The sequence below is a fragment of the Microcebus murinus genome, chromosome 22 (genome assembly GCF_040939455.1).
Source record: "Microcebus murinus isolate Inina chromosome 22, M.murinus_Inina_mat1.0, whole genome shotgun sequence".
Lineage (NCBI taxonomy): Eukaryota > Metazoa > Chordata > Mammalia > Primates > Cheirogaleidae > Microcebus > Microcebus murinus.
In genome coordinates, this window is record NC_134125.1 from 2,318,914 (window position 1) to 2,334,710 (window position 15,797).

The following is a 15,797-nucleotide window of genomic DNA, read 5'->3' on the forward strand; positions in this document are numbered from 1 at the left end:
CCGGGGAACGGGAATGGCGAGAGCCGGCGTGCAATGCCATGGGGGTTTTGAAACAAACATTTTTACAGAACAGTGTTCTGGAAAGCTTGCAGAGGGCTGGTCATTTGCCTCCCCTGTGAGAAAAAAAGGAAGGCTTTGTTCCTCAATAGCTGCCCATTCAGAGACGAGGTGGCCATCTCCTTAAGCAACCTGTGAGGCACCTACGGCAGCGAGCTGCACGTGAGCAGTCCTTACAGCCCAAACTACGTTGGATCATGAAAGATCTAAAACATCCGTTCTGGGATATTGGCTGGTGTGTTGAAAAGATCATTTCATTCAAGGAGGAAAACAGATGGGTTTAGGCTGTAGACCGGGAGTCGAACGCGCAAATGATCTCTAGAAGCTGAGAAGGCAACGTTCGTGAGGGGGGCAGGCTGGACGTGAGCTGAAAGGTGGTGACTGGTTTCGCACTCGGTGTTACAGAGACAATAAGGAGTGGTGAGGACTGTGACAAAGTGACAACCTGCTAAAAAGCTGCCCAGCAGAAATGCGAGCCCCGTGTGGCCACATGTTCCAACTTTTCCAGAAAAGCCGGAAATCTGTCTTTTCATGTGAAACCTTCTGGCTTCCGTACAATTATGATCATTAATTCCATTTTAAGGTATTACATATGACAGACAAAATACACCGCCCCGTAGACAGGAGCTTGCAACCTACACAATAGACGGAGGAGCTGACAGACCTGCATTCCCACAATAAATCCGTAGGCTAAACTCACGCCTAATGCCTGGAGATTCAGACTCGCGTGAGAAATTGGTACTAACCACCCACCCTGAGCGATAGTTTACGTGCAAAGAGGAAATGGCAAAGTATTCAGAAGTCACGTATTAGGAAGGAAGAGATTGGGCCAGCTTCCCACACCTTAAAAAAAGAAAATTGAGACCCGTAGTTCTTTTATTTGTTCTCCCTGTGCCCTCCCGAGTTATAAATCCACTTGTCCGCTTCCTCCTGGGGACTGGTGTCCCAAGCTCACTGCCGTCTGGATGGCCACCATCAGACCCAGAAAGCAAAGATGGCATTTAGGCAGAAGGACGCAGTTTTGGTGCTGGGCTTAAGGAGCCCCGGGAAGACAGTTCTCTTGCCGTACACCTTCATAAACATCAGCAAGAACTTGACAAGAGAACGGGGTCAAGAAAGCAGGTGGATGAGGGGGAAACAATTTCATCCAGGAGGTCAAAGACCCACGGCCGGCGGCCGGAGCGAATCAGAGGAGGGAAGAGTGAGGCCACGGATGCCCCTCGGAAGCAGGATTTCCTGCTCAGGGTCCACGTTGTCCATAAGCCTCATTTTTGAGGTCGTTACAGGCGTCCCGAGGAGAAATGAGACTTCGGGATCTTGGCGCCGGGCGCAGACACTCGGAGCTGTGCTTATCAGAGTGTGACCGGCACCACGGCTCGGCGTCGCTCAAGGCATCGAGTGTGGACTCCTGGTGACACATAGCATCACCGAGATGGTCCAGGACCAGCAAGCTCTCCCTCATTGTGGCACCTGGATGTTCACGTGCAAGAGAGCAAGGCATAAATACATACAACTGGGGTATCAAGCCCATGGTTCTTTGGTGATGTGAAGATGTTTGAAAAACAAATCACTTCGGTAAAATACATAATTTTAAACAAAATTCACATTAAATAATAGTAGGGCAATCTGTGCTGTAGAAGAATCACAAAGCCAGCACTGAGATGCTAACTACTGAGGGCAAGGGTGGTGGGTGGCGGGAAATGGAGTTTATTCGGGGGGTGCAGGGTGGACACCAAGCCCTGCCTGTCCACACCTCAGCACCTGCTTGCTGGTAGGCGAAACGTGCATCATGTTTTCTCAAGCAAGATGTATGTTCTAGAAGGGGCGTCAGCGGGGGGACCCGTTCTCCTCCACTCTGGCTCACTTGCCACTCTGTGCCCTGCCCTGCGCGCGCGTCTCTTGTGCGGTTGGAGGAAGCCCCAGGACCACAGAAGCCTTTCCCTGTCCTGCCGCTTCTGCCCCTCCAGATCCTGTCTCCCCTGTCGGATGCCATCCTGGCCGAAAAGACCATCACTGTGCTAGATGAGAAGGTGACCATCACGGACCTCGGGGTCCAGCTGGTGACAGGGCTGTCACTGTCCTTGCAGCTCAGCCCGGGGAGCAACAGGGCCATCTTCGCCACCGCGGTGGCTCAGGAACTTCTGCAGAAGCCCAAACAGGTACGGAGGCAGGGCCGGACACACAGCTCAGGTGGGTCACTCAATGGGGGTCTCACACCAGGTGGGGGTCTCACACCAAGTGGGGGGTCTCACACCAGGTGGGGGGTCTCACACCAGGTGGGGGGTCTCACACCAGGTGGGGGGTCTCACACCGGGTGGGGGGTCTCACACCGGGTGGGGGGTCTCTCACACCAGGTGGGGGGGTCTCACACCAGGTGGGGGGTGTCTCACACCAGGTGGGGAGTGTCTCACACCAGATGGGGGGGTCTCACACCAGGTGGGGGGGTTTCACACCAGGTGGGGGGTCTCACACCAGGTGGGGGAGATCTCACACCAAGTGGGGGGTCTCACACCAGGTGGGGGGTCTCACACCAGGTGGGGGGGCTCACACCAGATGAGGGTCTCACACCAGGTGGGGGGGTCTCACACCAGGTGGGGGGGGTCTCACACCAGGTGGGGGGGTCTCACACCAGGTGGGGGGTCTCACACCAGGTAGGGGAGTCTCATACCGGGTGGGGGGGTCTCACACTGGGTGGGGGGGTCTCACACCAGGTGAGGGGTCTCACACCAGGTGGGGGTCTCACACCAGGTGAGTCACACACCAGGTTAGTCTCACAAAGCAGAGGGATCACCTGTCCAGTTTATCAATCTGCAAAGACACCTGTGGCGCAGATGGCTGCTCTGCCCCATGGCTCCTAGCTCCCCCCAAACAAAGATGCAAGAAATAAATATGTAAATAAATATGCAATTAAAAAGTTACAAGCTCCTGGAGGCAGAAGCATGGAGAAAAGCTCCCAGCCACCGTGTGGCTTGCACACGCAGGCTCACGCCCTCCGGTCTCCCCCAGCCCTGCGGGTGGCCGGACCCCCACGGCAGTGGGAAGTGGCAGGAGGCTGGGTACAGGCTCAGAGGAGATGCCACAGCCTACTGCCAGGTCCCTGCAGGAGCCTGGAGACAGTCTGGGCAATGGTAAGAGACCGGAGATTGTCCCCACACCAGTGACTGCATAGCTCAGGCAGAAATAGCCCCAAGGTGATGCCAGTCCCCACTTGACTTAATCTGAAACCAGTGTGTGCTAACAGAGTGTACTGTGTGTGTCTGTGCGTGAACCTTGTGTGTGTGCATGTGTCTTCTGTGTATGTGTGTATATGTATACATGTGTGTTGTGCATATTTGTGTGTATTGTATGTTGTGTGTGTGTTGTACACATGTCTTGTATAAGTATTGTGAGCTGTATGGCTATTGTATTGTGTATGTTGTGTGTGTTTGTGTTACATGTATGCCCATGTGTATGTGTATCTTGTGTATGTATTGTGTTTTGTGTTGTGTGTGTGCCTGTGTGTGTGCATGTGTGTATGTGTTGTGTGCATGTGTGTGCTGTGCACGGTTGCGTGTTGATGCACTGCTTTCCAAACAAGCTCATGGGGCATTTGTGTTTGTTCACGTCTAGCAAGGTGAGTAGACATTACTTCGTAGAAGGAACACAGAGACCCGGGTGAGCCTTACCTAACAAGAGACAGTGGTCCCGGCCATTCCCTTTCCTTGTACCCCATGACAAGGGTCCATCCTCCCACAGGATGCTGGGAGCCCTCTGGCCCACATGCCAGGTTTTTCTGGCAGCTTCCACTGTGGGTCAGGAGCCCCTTCCCCGCAGCTGCCCCTCCGTAGGACAAGTGACCAGACTCCGCCATCCCCTCATGCTCCAGCTGACGTTGTAACTGTCTTCAGAGCAGGAGGAAGCACTGACCGGGCTTGCCTTGGGGCACGTGGGGCCCCCCATTTTCCCGCCTGCGCCTGTCACATGATGCTCCTGGTCGGGTATCCGCTGACCTCTCAGCCCTTCCACTCTGGTCCTTGTGTGTAGGGTTAGGGATTAGAGAACACTTGAAAGCGGATGATCCCAGGAACAGATAAGAATTCCTGGCCAAGGCTAACTTCCTTTTTGTGGAGGAAGGGAGCCAGCCAGGAGGCAGGTTACAGACAGCCAAGAAGAGGTAGCCCGAGGTGGCTTTCTGTCCTTGACATGATAAGACCAGGGATGATAAGGGATGATAAGATCAGGGATGATAAGATCGGGGATGATAGGATCAGGCCACTGCCAGCTAGGAGTTAGGGAAGTGATCGGATGCAGCTAGAAAAAGTCCAAAGAGCTCATCTATTTCTGACGTGGGGAGCTACACACGCCACCCTGCGATCCCCTCCGTGGTCGGTCTGCAGGGCGCTTACCAGCCGCGCAACTCGGCTCTGGCGTGGTGGTGTCGGGAAATCCATTGCGCATCTGAATGTTCTGCTCGGATTTCGCGGCAGACCGAGACCTGGTAAGTCAGTGCCATGTGCAATGACTTTTGCGCTGTGTCTTGGCCGGGTTTTCAACGTAGCAGCTGGTCCGAACCAACATCTAACAAAATGAGCAGTTATCGGCTGAGCCGAGGGAAGACAGACCCAGAGTCCACAGCCACCCTCGAGGTGCCTCTCTTCTTACTTCCAAAGACTAAACAGCAGCCGGGTACGATTGACTTCTGTCTCGGTCAGGGGCCGGTGGGTGCACGGAGTAGAAACCCACTCGGGCAGGTGTCAATGACAAGGGATGTGTTCGGAGGATGAGGGGAATCTCATAGACCCAGATGTGGGACCTTGGAGGAAACGGAAGGTCAACAGTCTCTCTCCCGTCCACTCTCTCCCTCCCCTCTGTTTTTATCTGGGTCTACTTCATTCTCCTCCTCCTGTGCATAAATGCTATGCCCACACACTTGCCTACGCACGATCCATCGTGATTGCTCCAACGCGGGGCTTCGTTCCCTGATTTTACACGAGCTCCCGCTGCTCACCTTCCCACACCTAACTTCCTTAGTCCCGTCTCTCTTATTTGAGGGGAGAGAGAGACAATCAGAGAGAGAGAGAGAGAGGTGGCGGCCAGCTCCACGCTGCCGAGACTGACGGCTCTCGCAGCAGCTGTCTCTGTCTCCCTTGCCCAGGGTGGCCGCAGCCAGGCAGGCAGGGTCAGGCGGCTCACGGAGCGGTCCTCATTCCAAGCATGGGGTGGAGCCGGTTCTCCAAGGGAGGGGGAGCAATGGCCCTGACAGGTCACCGTCAAGCACAACGACATCTTCATCAAAAGGAAAGTCTCGCCTTAAGTTGGACGTTACCTCCAACAATCTGCCTGCTCAGACTGCTCGCAAAGGCAGTTGGTCTAAATCGACAAAGGGAACAAGGCAAGGGGTGGGGGCGTGGGCACACCTCGGCCCGACTCCCAGTTTCCTCCAGCTAGGGCTGGGAGGAGGGCACGGGGTGGAGGGGGAGACAGACTTTGGAGCCGGGGGCGTCTCCCGCTCTGGCTGGCTGGTCTCACCTGGCGCAAACCCATCCCTGCAGACCCCGGGCCGCTGAAACCAGAGCCTGCTGGGGCACCCCTGTCTAGACGAGGGGCTTTCCTCTGTGTCGTGGGCATGGGCACTCAGTATGGAAGTAACTTAAAAATAATGTAATAAATATTTTTTCATTTAAATGTGTAATGCTTGTAAATGACCCCACTGACTGGTAATCTCCTTCGACGTGCAATTTATTACTGTGCAGAAGGAGATTCGGAACAGCCTCAGGGTCCATCTTGCCTTTAACACCTCCAGATTAAAAAAACAACAAAAATTTAAAAAGCAGGTGTCATTAGGGAGTGTGCACATCTGTCCTGTTTTGTTGCTAGCATTTTCTTGTTGCTGCTGTATTTTGCTTCTACGTCTTTATAAGAATTCGGTCTGTTTTATACCCTTGGCACCTCCTGTCCCCTTATTTCTCCACTGTTTGAAAGGTCCCTCTTTGTTCTTGTAGCGTTATTTCTGCCAGGATGTGTGTGTGTTCTGCCTTGGTGCTCGGTGCTTAGTGCTGGGTGAGCGACGACTGGCCCGCTTTGATTAACTTATCCTTCTCCACAGGAGGCCGCCATCAGTTGCTGGGTCCAGTTCAGTGACGGCGCAGTCACGCCCTTGGATATCTACGACGGGAAAGACTTCTCCCTGGTGGCCGCGTCCTTGGACGAGAAGGTGGTCTCCATCCACCAAGACCCCAGACTCAAGTGGCCTGTCATCGCCGCCGAGACGGAAGGCCAGGGCGCCCTGGTGAAGGTGGAAATGGTAATCAGCGAGTCCTGCCAGAAATCCAAGCGCAAGAGCGTGCTGGCCGTCGGGACGGCAAACATCAAAGTGAAATTCGGCCAGAACGACGCCAACCCCAACGCCAGCGACAGCAGGCACCCTGGCGCGGGCCAGGTTCACCTGGGGAACGAGGTCGGCGAGCGCAGACCCAAACAGCCCTTGCAGGGGTGGGAGAGCCCGGAAGGAAGGTTCTACAGCAGCTCTTCCTCCGTGGGACTCTTGGAAGGGAGGGGCCCGGCCACGGAGAGGCCGCCCTTGCGGAAGAAGGGCCAGGGGGGCTTCTTGGACGGTGAGGGCCACCTGCAGACCCTCCCCATCGACCTCACCAGCTTCCCAGCCCAGGTGGAGCTGCCCAGGGGCACGGGGGGGCTGGATGAGAACGACCTCATGCAGGCCTCCAAGGGGCTGAGCGACCTGGAGATCGGCATGTACGCGCTGCTGGGCGTCTTCTGCCTGGCCATCCTGGTCTTCCTGGTCAACTGCGCCGCCTTCGCCTTGAAGTACAGGCACAAGCAGGTGCCCTTCGAGGAGCAGGAGGGCCTGAGCCACTCCCACGACTGGCTGGGGCTGAGCAACCGGACAGAGCTGCTGGAGAGCCACGTGAACTTCACGTCTTCCCAAGAGGAGCAGATCACGGCCATCGACAGGGGCGTGGACTTCGAGGAGAGCAAGTTCCTCCTCAGCACGGACTCCCAGAAGAGCATCAACGGGCAGCTGTTCAAGCCGCTGGGAGCCACCGCCACGGACGGGAAAGAGCCGAAAAGCGAGCCCCCGGCATCCCCTACCTCAAAACGGAAAAGGGTGAAGTTCACCACCTTCGCCGCCGCCCCCGAGGACGACACCTGCCCCGCCAGGGACCCTGGGGCGGCGAGGGGCGGCGGCGGTGACGACATTAAGTGGGTCTGCCGGGACCTGGAGCCCGGGGGCTGTGCGGAGCTGCATGGCTACATGGAGCGGTTACACGAAAGCGTGTGAGCCGGACACGCAGGGACACCTGTTCTCACTCACCTTTCAGCCTTTAATTCCAGGATGTGTAGCCACGGCGCGCCCGGGACAGAAACGGGACGGCGGGACGAGACGAGGGTGACCTTGTCCATGCAGCCTCAGAAAACAACCCCTGCTCGGCCGGCGGGGGTGGGTGCGGAAGGGGGCCCCCCGAGTCAGCACGGGCACCCGCATCCCAGCGTAGGACATCTTGCTTAAAAGCCCAGGGGTGTGTCCCACGTGGCAAGATTGTTAAAACTTGGGACAAAAAGGAGATCTGAGTCCCCTCGCCTCTGAGAGGCTCCGGGGGGGACAGCCTCTCTCTTGCTGCCTCTCGCTGAGCAAAGCGATCTGGACACTGTAACATCCACGTGGCCTCAACATCCCCTGTCGCAAAACGGCGGGAGGAAAGCGAGATTCGGGCTGGGCGCGGCGTGGATCGAAGGGAGGGAGCGTGCCATGCGCCCTGCAGCGGCAGGTGACCACCGGCCATCTCCCGCCCAGGCGGCTCCAGGAGGCGTGACTGCCAGTCCCTGCCTCTCAAAGACCGGGGCGGGGCCTCACCGGGTCATCGGCCGAGCGAGGCAGTTGCTGACCAGGCCTGAAAGGGGACAAGTGACAAAATACCTTTGTAACTACATGCCAAGAGCAAACACTCACACACACACACACACACACCCTCTGAGCAGCTCAGAGCGTTTCTTTAATTTGTAAACTAAGGATACTGGGCATAGGATTTCAGTCAGGTTCAAAGAACCCAGGCTCTTTCTAGCAAGTTCCCCGTGTTTAAGTTTGCATTCCTCCACTGTGTGGCCACCTTTCCAAAAGCTGTCAGTCATCTGCAGGTGAGGGTGGGGGCCTGGGGGAGGGGAAAGTTTCCAGTATTCCCTGAGTCCCCTCCCCCCACCGCGGGCTTTGTGTCAACTCCCAGGTGATGGCGCACGCCGCCCATCTTTGACGAGCCTGGTTTTTGGGGCTCGCTGGGGGGGGCAGTATTCACGGGGGTTCAGCACCAGGGGGTGTCCCTTCCTCACCTTTCCGGACAGACGACAGGGCTGTTTTGCGATGGCTCTGTCACCATTCGTGGTGGGTCTCCTGTCCAAGAATTTACCCTCCAGGCTGTTGAGACAAAATCCAGGTGTGTGTGTGGAAGGTGCCAGGGGAGCTGGGGTGTGCGGGCGGGCGGGGAGGGGGGTGGGTCCGGCGGGAAGCCTGGGCCCCGCCCTCCCGACACACACCGGGACAGCACAGGGGGCTGCTTCGCCCCGGGGGCTGGGAGGGACGTGAGGCACAATGGCAGGGGGTGGGCGTGCAGGTTGTGTGAGCACCTGGCCCTAAAGGCAGCCCGGGAGGCGTGAGGTTGCTTAAGATTGACATGACTCTGAGGATCTCCCCAATCCCCCGGATGCGAAGCCCCGGAAGCTGGAGGGGGAGGGGAGATTGGAGGATTCTTACCCGTCTAGTGCTGGCTCCAAGGCAGAGAAGAGGGTGGGTGGGATAATGGCCAACGTGACATTGTCCTGGGAGAGAAGGTGCCGGGGACGGGGAGCCAGAGGGGCCGGGCAGTAAGATCAGTCTCTCTCACTCCCTTTCTTCCTTCTCCTCCTCCTTCTTTCTGCTTTCTTCTTCTTCCTTCCTTCTTCTTCTTCCTTCTTTCTTCTTTCTTCTTCCTTCTTCTTCTTCTTCTTCCTTCTTCTTTCTTCTTCTTTCTTCTTCCTTCTTTCTTCTTCTTTCTTCCTCTTCCTCTTCTTCTTTCTTCTTTCTTCTTCTTCTTCCTTCTTCTTCTTCCTTCTTCTTCTTCTTTCTTCTTCTTCCTCCTTTCTTCTTTCTTCTTCCTTCTTCCTTCTTTCTTCTTTCTTCTTCTTTCTTTCTTCTTCTTTCTTTTTTCTTCTTTCTTTTTCTTCCTTCTTATTCTTCTTCCTCCCTCTCTCTCTCTCTCTCTCCATATAATTCAATTCCCCTTAGATAACGCGTGCAGATTCCACGGTTCACCGTCTCAACCCCAGCCCTCTCCCCTCCAGCTGTGGTGCTATGAGTTTTCTCTGAGACCGGGACTCCTGCAGCCAGCACGTCACCTGCTCCTGTCCCCAACTCTGCTCCCCTCGTTTGCTGGGGCGATGAAACGGTCGCCCCTTTTCGATGACAGTTCTTTGCTTTCAGCAGCCCTCTCGTGCTTCTTTGCCTTCTCACCCTCGAGACGTTCCGTTTCATGCCGCAGCCTCCGCCCTTGCCCGGATCCACCCACGTGTAGAATGTACTGTAGATTGTAAGAATGTAATATATATTTATAAACCCACCGACTGTAAATACAAAGTTTGCACTCCGCGGCTTTACGTGTGTCCGTTGTCTTTCTGCACGCCCAGCCCCTCCGAGGGCAAATGGCTCTCCAAGCACTGTGGCTCTTGGCCAGTGACATGCAGATTTAAGGATCCCAGCACAGTCCAATCACGCCCTCACGCCGCGTGCTGCTGCCGCCGTCTGCCATGAGATGTGGACACATGGTGACAAAGTGCATTGCTAAGTACTAAGCATCTCTCCTTCAGGACCTGAAAGGATCTGCAGACAAATCACACATGCAACTCTGCCCTAAAAGCCTGCTGACTAACGCGGTGAGTGAGAACTCTGGCAGGTGAGAGCAGACTCCAGCCTCCGTTTGGGCTGGAGCAAGGGAAATGCTCCGTCCTCCCCTTGGGGGTCTCGGACGTCTGTGCACACGGTAACCCCGGGCTGGGTTAAAAACGGTTGATACTTTGTTACATTCCTTCATCAAGGGCAGCCCCCGTCACCACTGCAGGTAAAGAGGGGTTGCATGAGATCCTTGCATTCGTGCGAGGCGTAGCAGGTATCGGATCATTCCTTCCCTCAGCCGGGACTTACTGAGCAGCTGCTGTGCCGCGCACCAGCCGCGAGCCCTGCAGACAGAGCCGAAACCGCGGCAGACACACAGACACACGCGTGTGCTCCCGGAGACCTGACTCACACCTGGCGGGGCCGGGGGGGGGAGGGGAGTGGGGTGGGGGCACAAAATAATTTTTGTATTGTCCTAAGTTTTCTAAAAGACAATAATAAAAAAGGTCACAGAATAGAGAAAAATCAAGCTAACATTTAACACTTTGATGATTTCACCTAAAACTTCGGGATTTCTATCGTCACTTGCGAATTCAGACACTCTGGCGAAAAGGGGCTTCCAATGCGTATCGGCGTGATCGGGTGGAGTCAAGGTGGGGACGCGAGTCCCCTCCGCCCCTGGTGTCTCCCCTGCTCACCGCGTCGGTTTCATTTACAATCCCACTGCTCTTCTGCTCATAGACAAGTATTTCTCCCGAGTCATGCCTCTGCCCAAAAATGGGGGGAACAAACAAAGACGGAGGGAGCTGTGTGTTTTGGGGGCAGTTAGGAGAGAGCACATGGCTTTAATGAAAGAGCAGAAATGTCCCTCCCTGTCCCCGAGGCTAATGTAGAATGTCATCATCTACAGGATACAGCTTTGCCATTATAATGCAAACTGTAATGTGACCCACGTGCCCAGGATTCGAGACAGGAATGGCACGAAAGTCTTAACCGAAATGTCCAGGGTGTCTCTCTGAGTGTGAATGAAGGAAGTGACACTGCTGATCTCTCCGGCCCCGGCCTGAGCAATCATTCCTGCCACCCGACGGACCCCCGGAGGCCCGAGTGTCCCGGCCGGCGGAGGAAGTCCCCTCCCCAGTGCTGGCGGGAAACTCAGGAGGGAGGAGACGCACTTCCCTGCGGCTGGCCCGTCCTCCCTGGACCCCGGGTGCGGGTGCTTTGCTGTAACAAGGTCCACTCACTGGGTAGCCTGGACAACAGAAATTTGTTGTATCACTTTTCTGGAAGCCCCAAGTCCGAGGTCAGGGTGTCGGCAGGTTGGTTCCTTCTGGGGGGCTGCGAGGGAGACCCTGTTCCAGCGTTCTCCAGGCTCCTGGTGGCCCCAGGCAGATCTTGGTGTGCCCAGGCGGGTGGACACATGGCTCTAACCTCTGCCGTCTCCCGGCGTGCCTGTGTGTCCGGGTTTTCTTTCTTCCCGTAAGGACCCCTGTCGCTGGATTTGGAACACGCCCTCATCCAGCGTGACCCCAATCTCCTCTCCATTGCGTCTGCAACTGAGCCTGTTTCCATGCAAGGTCACGGGGGTCGGCACTGGGGGTTAGAGCTTCAGCTTCTTGGAGGACACGTTTCCAGCTACCCCAGGGAGAAAGAAGTCCCCATGGCATGGGAGACGTATGTCTTGCTATTCATTTTAGAGAGAATCTTTTCCTTGCATGTGATTTTTAAAAACAAAAATTAAGCGGGCTTATGGAAAAATTAAGTGGGAGGAGTGAGGAACAAAGTACGTTACTTGCTAGGAGCGGACAGTAGAGGGGCGTGCGTCTGAGCATGGATCACCTGCCCCGGGGCTGCCTCTGTCTCCCTGTCTCGCTCTGTGCCAGCCCGTTTGGCTCTGTTCTCGGGCAGAGTCACCCCCAGGGCGGCCTCTGGAGGCCCCGGCCTCGTTAGTTTCCCAGAGTGAAGACAAAGATGGCAGCTGTCCCGGCACCTGCAGAAAACACCTTCACTGGCCCCCGTTGGCGGTGGGAGTTGCTCACTGAACACACATGCGTCTCCTGGCATGTGCAACGGTCATAGGTCTTAGTGACAGGTGTCTCTCCCCAGCCCCGGAACCTGGGGCGGGGAGGAGGAAGTCCTTACCTGAGCCATGTCTCGGGGACTCAGGGCGGGGAAGGGCCAGTTTCCCAAGGCGGAATGCAGAGCCTGTCACGCCGCAAAACAGGGAGCAGGTGTCGCTGAGCAGAGCCATCCAGCCCACCCCCCTCTTCCGTTGCCGCTTTCCGGCTTCCGAGCTCCCCCAGCCCTGTTCTCACCAGCTTTGCTTCCCAGACACTCAGGAAGACTCTGCAGCCACAGACTGGGGACCCCAGGAAACCGTGGGCGTGGTGCGGAGTGGGGACAGGTGCCCTTCTCAAACACCCCACGCCGGCCGCCGTGGGAACTCTCTCCTCTCGGGCTGGTGAGCGGGCCCCCGGGGCCGGCACGGTTTCTGCCCTTTCTTGGACTGAGCGACCTTAAACAGCCGTTTCTCCTGCTGTTCCATCAATCCCGACCCCCCAGTCATGCTAACGGGCTCAGAGCGCCGCCGCCAATGGTCGTCCGATAACTCTGAGAGCTTCTCTCTCCCCTTGCGGCCACCACCCTGCACACAGAGCATTCCAAGGCTCTCAGGTGAATCCACGGAGCAGGCGGTCGATGCTTTCTAAGTGGAAATTATCGGGTGACCTTTTAGAAACCTGATTCATGGCCAGGTGTTGTGGCTCATGCCTGTGATCGCAGCACTTTGGGAGGCTGAGGTGGGGGGATAGCACTTAAGGCCAGGAGTTTAGGAGTCTGAGACCAGCCTGAGCAACACAGCAAGACTGTCTCTACAAAAAAATTAAACATCAGCCAGGCGTGGTGGTGGTGGCGCACACCTGTAGTCCCAACTCCTCGGGAAACTGAGGCAGGAGGGTCACTTGAGCCCAGGAGTTGGGGGTGGCAGTGAGCTGTGATCACACCACCGCAGTTCAGCCTCAGCAACGGAGTGAGACCCTGCCTCAAGAAAATAAAATGAATTCACAAAAAATAAATAAACATATGATTCAATTCACGTCGCTCTCAGCTGAACCCTCCAATAATCCGGACTCCGTGCTGCGACCCCAAGGTCTCGTGTGATGTAGGGTCACCTGTTGTGTGCCCTCATACCCCATCACCTGCCCGCTCGCTCACGCAGCTGCGACCACACCGGTTTCCTTCTGTCCGTTCTGCTAACAAACAAGCTCTCTCCTCCCTGCCCCCTCTGCTCAAGGCCTTTGCTCTTGCTGCTGCTACTTTCTGGAACTCTCTTTCCCCCAGATGTTCGCAGATCGGCCCCCTCCCCATCACGCTGGGAGTCCAGCTCCTAGCAGCCTCACGCTGCCCCCCCATCCAGACCGTCCCATCCCCCTCATCTGGACGCCGGGCCTTGCGCCAACACAGACTGTGGTCACCGCCGCGGAAGGGGCAGTGGGTGCTGCTTCCCGGACCGAGGACGGGCACACTAGGGCTTCTGGTGCCCTGCCCAGCAGTACTGCTGCCCTCTGGGGAGGTTCTCTAGGCTCCCAAGGGGCCTTTGCGGGGCCGTGACTGTGGCTGCTGTTTACCACCCGGAAGGCACTCTCTGGGCCTGCAGGGGCCCCAAGGAAGAGCCCGGGCACCTGTTAAGCAAGGAGACCTCCCAAATCATATTTTTCTCCATGGATAAACAAACACAATCTAAATCCTCCCAATTCAAAAAAAGCCTCAGGGAATATGCAAAACTCACTGTTGCTCCAACTTAGGTGTTCCAAAATAACTGTGGTTAAAAAAAAAAAAAAAAGGTTTAAAGTTTAGAATCATGCAAGCTTGTGACCCAGTGAATCTTTCTTCCCCACTTTTGAGATGCTTTAAAGTACATGAAGGTTTTTTTTAAATAATTCCCGTCTGCCTCGCTGTCCCTGCAAATAACCAGACACAATCAATATGTGCCGTTAGAATTTTCCAGTGCGGATGTGCAACTGGACAAACAGCCCAGGTCTGTGTGTGTCACTGTATGGATCCCAGAGAGGGGGCTGCTCTGTGACTAGCAGCTACTGCTCACGTTATTCGCCCATGCCAGTGGGTCTCGGTAACTTTGTGTGGGAGGGTGTGCATCGTTAGTGACTCCAGTTTTGAGCTTCAGGCTGCAAAAGTCAAAGGCACTTTCTCAGAGTCACGTGGCTAGCAAGTGACAGAGCTAAGCGTCAAAACTCACCTCCTGGCCGGGCGCGGTGGCTCATGCCTGTAATCCTAGCACTCTGGGAGACTGAGGCGGGTGGATTGCTCAAGGTCAGGAGTTCGAAACCAGCCTGAGCAAGTGCGAGACCCCGTCTCTACTATAAATAGAAAGAAATTAATTTGCCAACTAAAAATATAGAAAAAATTAACCAGGCATGGTGATGCATTCCTGTAGTCCCAGCTACTCGGGAGGCTGAGGCAGGAGGATCGCTTGAGCCCAGGAGCTTGAGGTTGCTGTGAGCTAGGCTGACGCCACGGCACTCACTCTGGCAACAAAGCGAGACTCTGTCTCAAAGAAAAAAAAACTCACCTCCTGACTCCCAGGCCAGAGATTGTCGGTTAGGGTTGCAAGAGCATCCAACCCCCTTTTCTAGTAGCACCCCAAATTCCTTGGGGCATCACCCCTCTACAATGTGTGCATTCCTGGCGGGACAGTAAAGGCAGGCGGCTGACCTTTGACACAGAAGTCAAAGGGTCTACCGGAGACTGCCTGGCTCTGAGCCTTCCTCCCCGCACAGATGTCCAACCAGCAGGTGTGCACACCTGGGCTGGGCGAACCAGGCAGGTGCTCTTTCTTGGGCCGTTGACTCTCAAACAAGTGACCCGGGACAGACGAAATGCAGCCATTCCCCCAGGAGCCACCTGCCCCGGCCATGTCTGCTTGGATCTGTGCGGCAGTGTCCATGGCCCTGCCTCCAAACCACCCTGCTCCCTGTCCACTTCCCAACGCCCCAGCGAGCCGCCCGTGGCCCCCTGGGAAATCACACTTCACTCTCAGGAACGAGCCTCTGCTGGCAGTCAAACATCCCGACTGCATTGGTCTCTCTATCTCACGCCGCCTGGTCATAAAAGGACGTTTCTGTCCTCTCAGTGTGACGCCCGGGCCGCGGTCAGCAGGGGATCTCTGACGCCCTAAGCTTTGATGAGGCTCCGCATCCTGCAGGGCACAAGCTAAGCTTCTAGGGGAAAAAATAGAGACGTTTATTTCTATTTCAAGAAATAGCTCAGAAAGAAACAGTCCAAGCCTGGTGGGTGTTTCTGATTCACCAGGTCATCCGAGGACTCGGGTTGCTCCCCCCATGAGGTTCTTCTGGGGCACAGGCTTCCTCTCTGTCCCTGCCCGACCCCGGCACGATTGACACCTTGGGGCCGGGTCACTCCTGAGGTCGGGGCTGTCCCGCCCCTCCCTGGATACTGGATAGCAGCACCCTGGTCTTGCCCAGCAGGTGCCGGCTGCACCTGTCTCCACGATGACAACACAGTGGCACGGCCACTGTCCCCTCATCCCAGCCCCCAGCAAGGGGAGGGGAGGAAGAGGAGGCAGGAGAGCATGTCTGGAAGGACTTGACCCTAAAGCCGTACCCCTCCCTTCTGCCTGCTCGGACTTGTCCCTGGTCCTCCCCTCACTGTAGCAGCCGTGGGCTGCCTAAAGCTCAGGGGTGCTTTTTATTAACGGGGCGCGGGAAGGATGGAGGGTGGGGACGGTATGCAGTCTCTGCCACAAGCCCTGACAAACCACCTTAAAAGCCCACTTCATGGGGTCCCCCGGAGGTAGTGCAGAAAGGCACGAGGGTTCAACTTGTGTGGGGATGATTGGGCGGGTGTG

At 56.1% G+C, this 15,797-nt stretch overlaps 1 protein-coding gene across 1 annotated transcript in view; it reads left to right on the forward strand.

Annotated features, from left to right (window-relative positions):
* The window catches only part of TMEM132D (transmembrane protein 132D), a 528,577-nt gene extending 520,068 nt beyond the window's left edge, over nucleotides 1-8,509 (forward strand). The window contains exons 11-12 of the mRNA XM_075996848.1: nucleotides 2,025-2,216; nucleotides 6,143-8,509. Of these exons, the coding sequence (XP_075852963.1) occupies nucleotides 2,025-2,216; nucleotides 6,143-7,336 (1,386 nt within the window). The 3' untranslated portion in view covers nucleotides 7,337-8,509. The remainder of the gene's footprint in view (nucleotides 1-2,024; nucleotides 2,217-6,142) is intronic.
* Nucleotides 8,510-15,797: the final 7,288 nt, after the last annotated feature.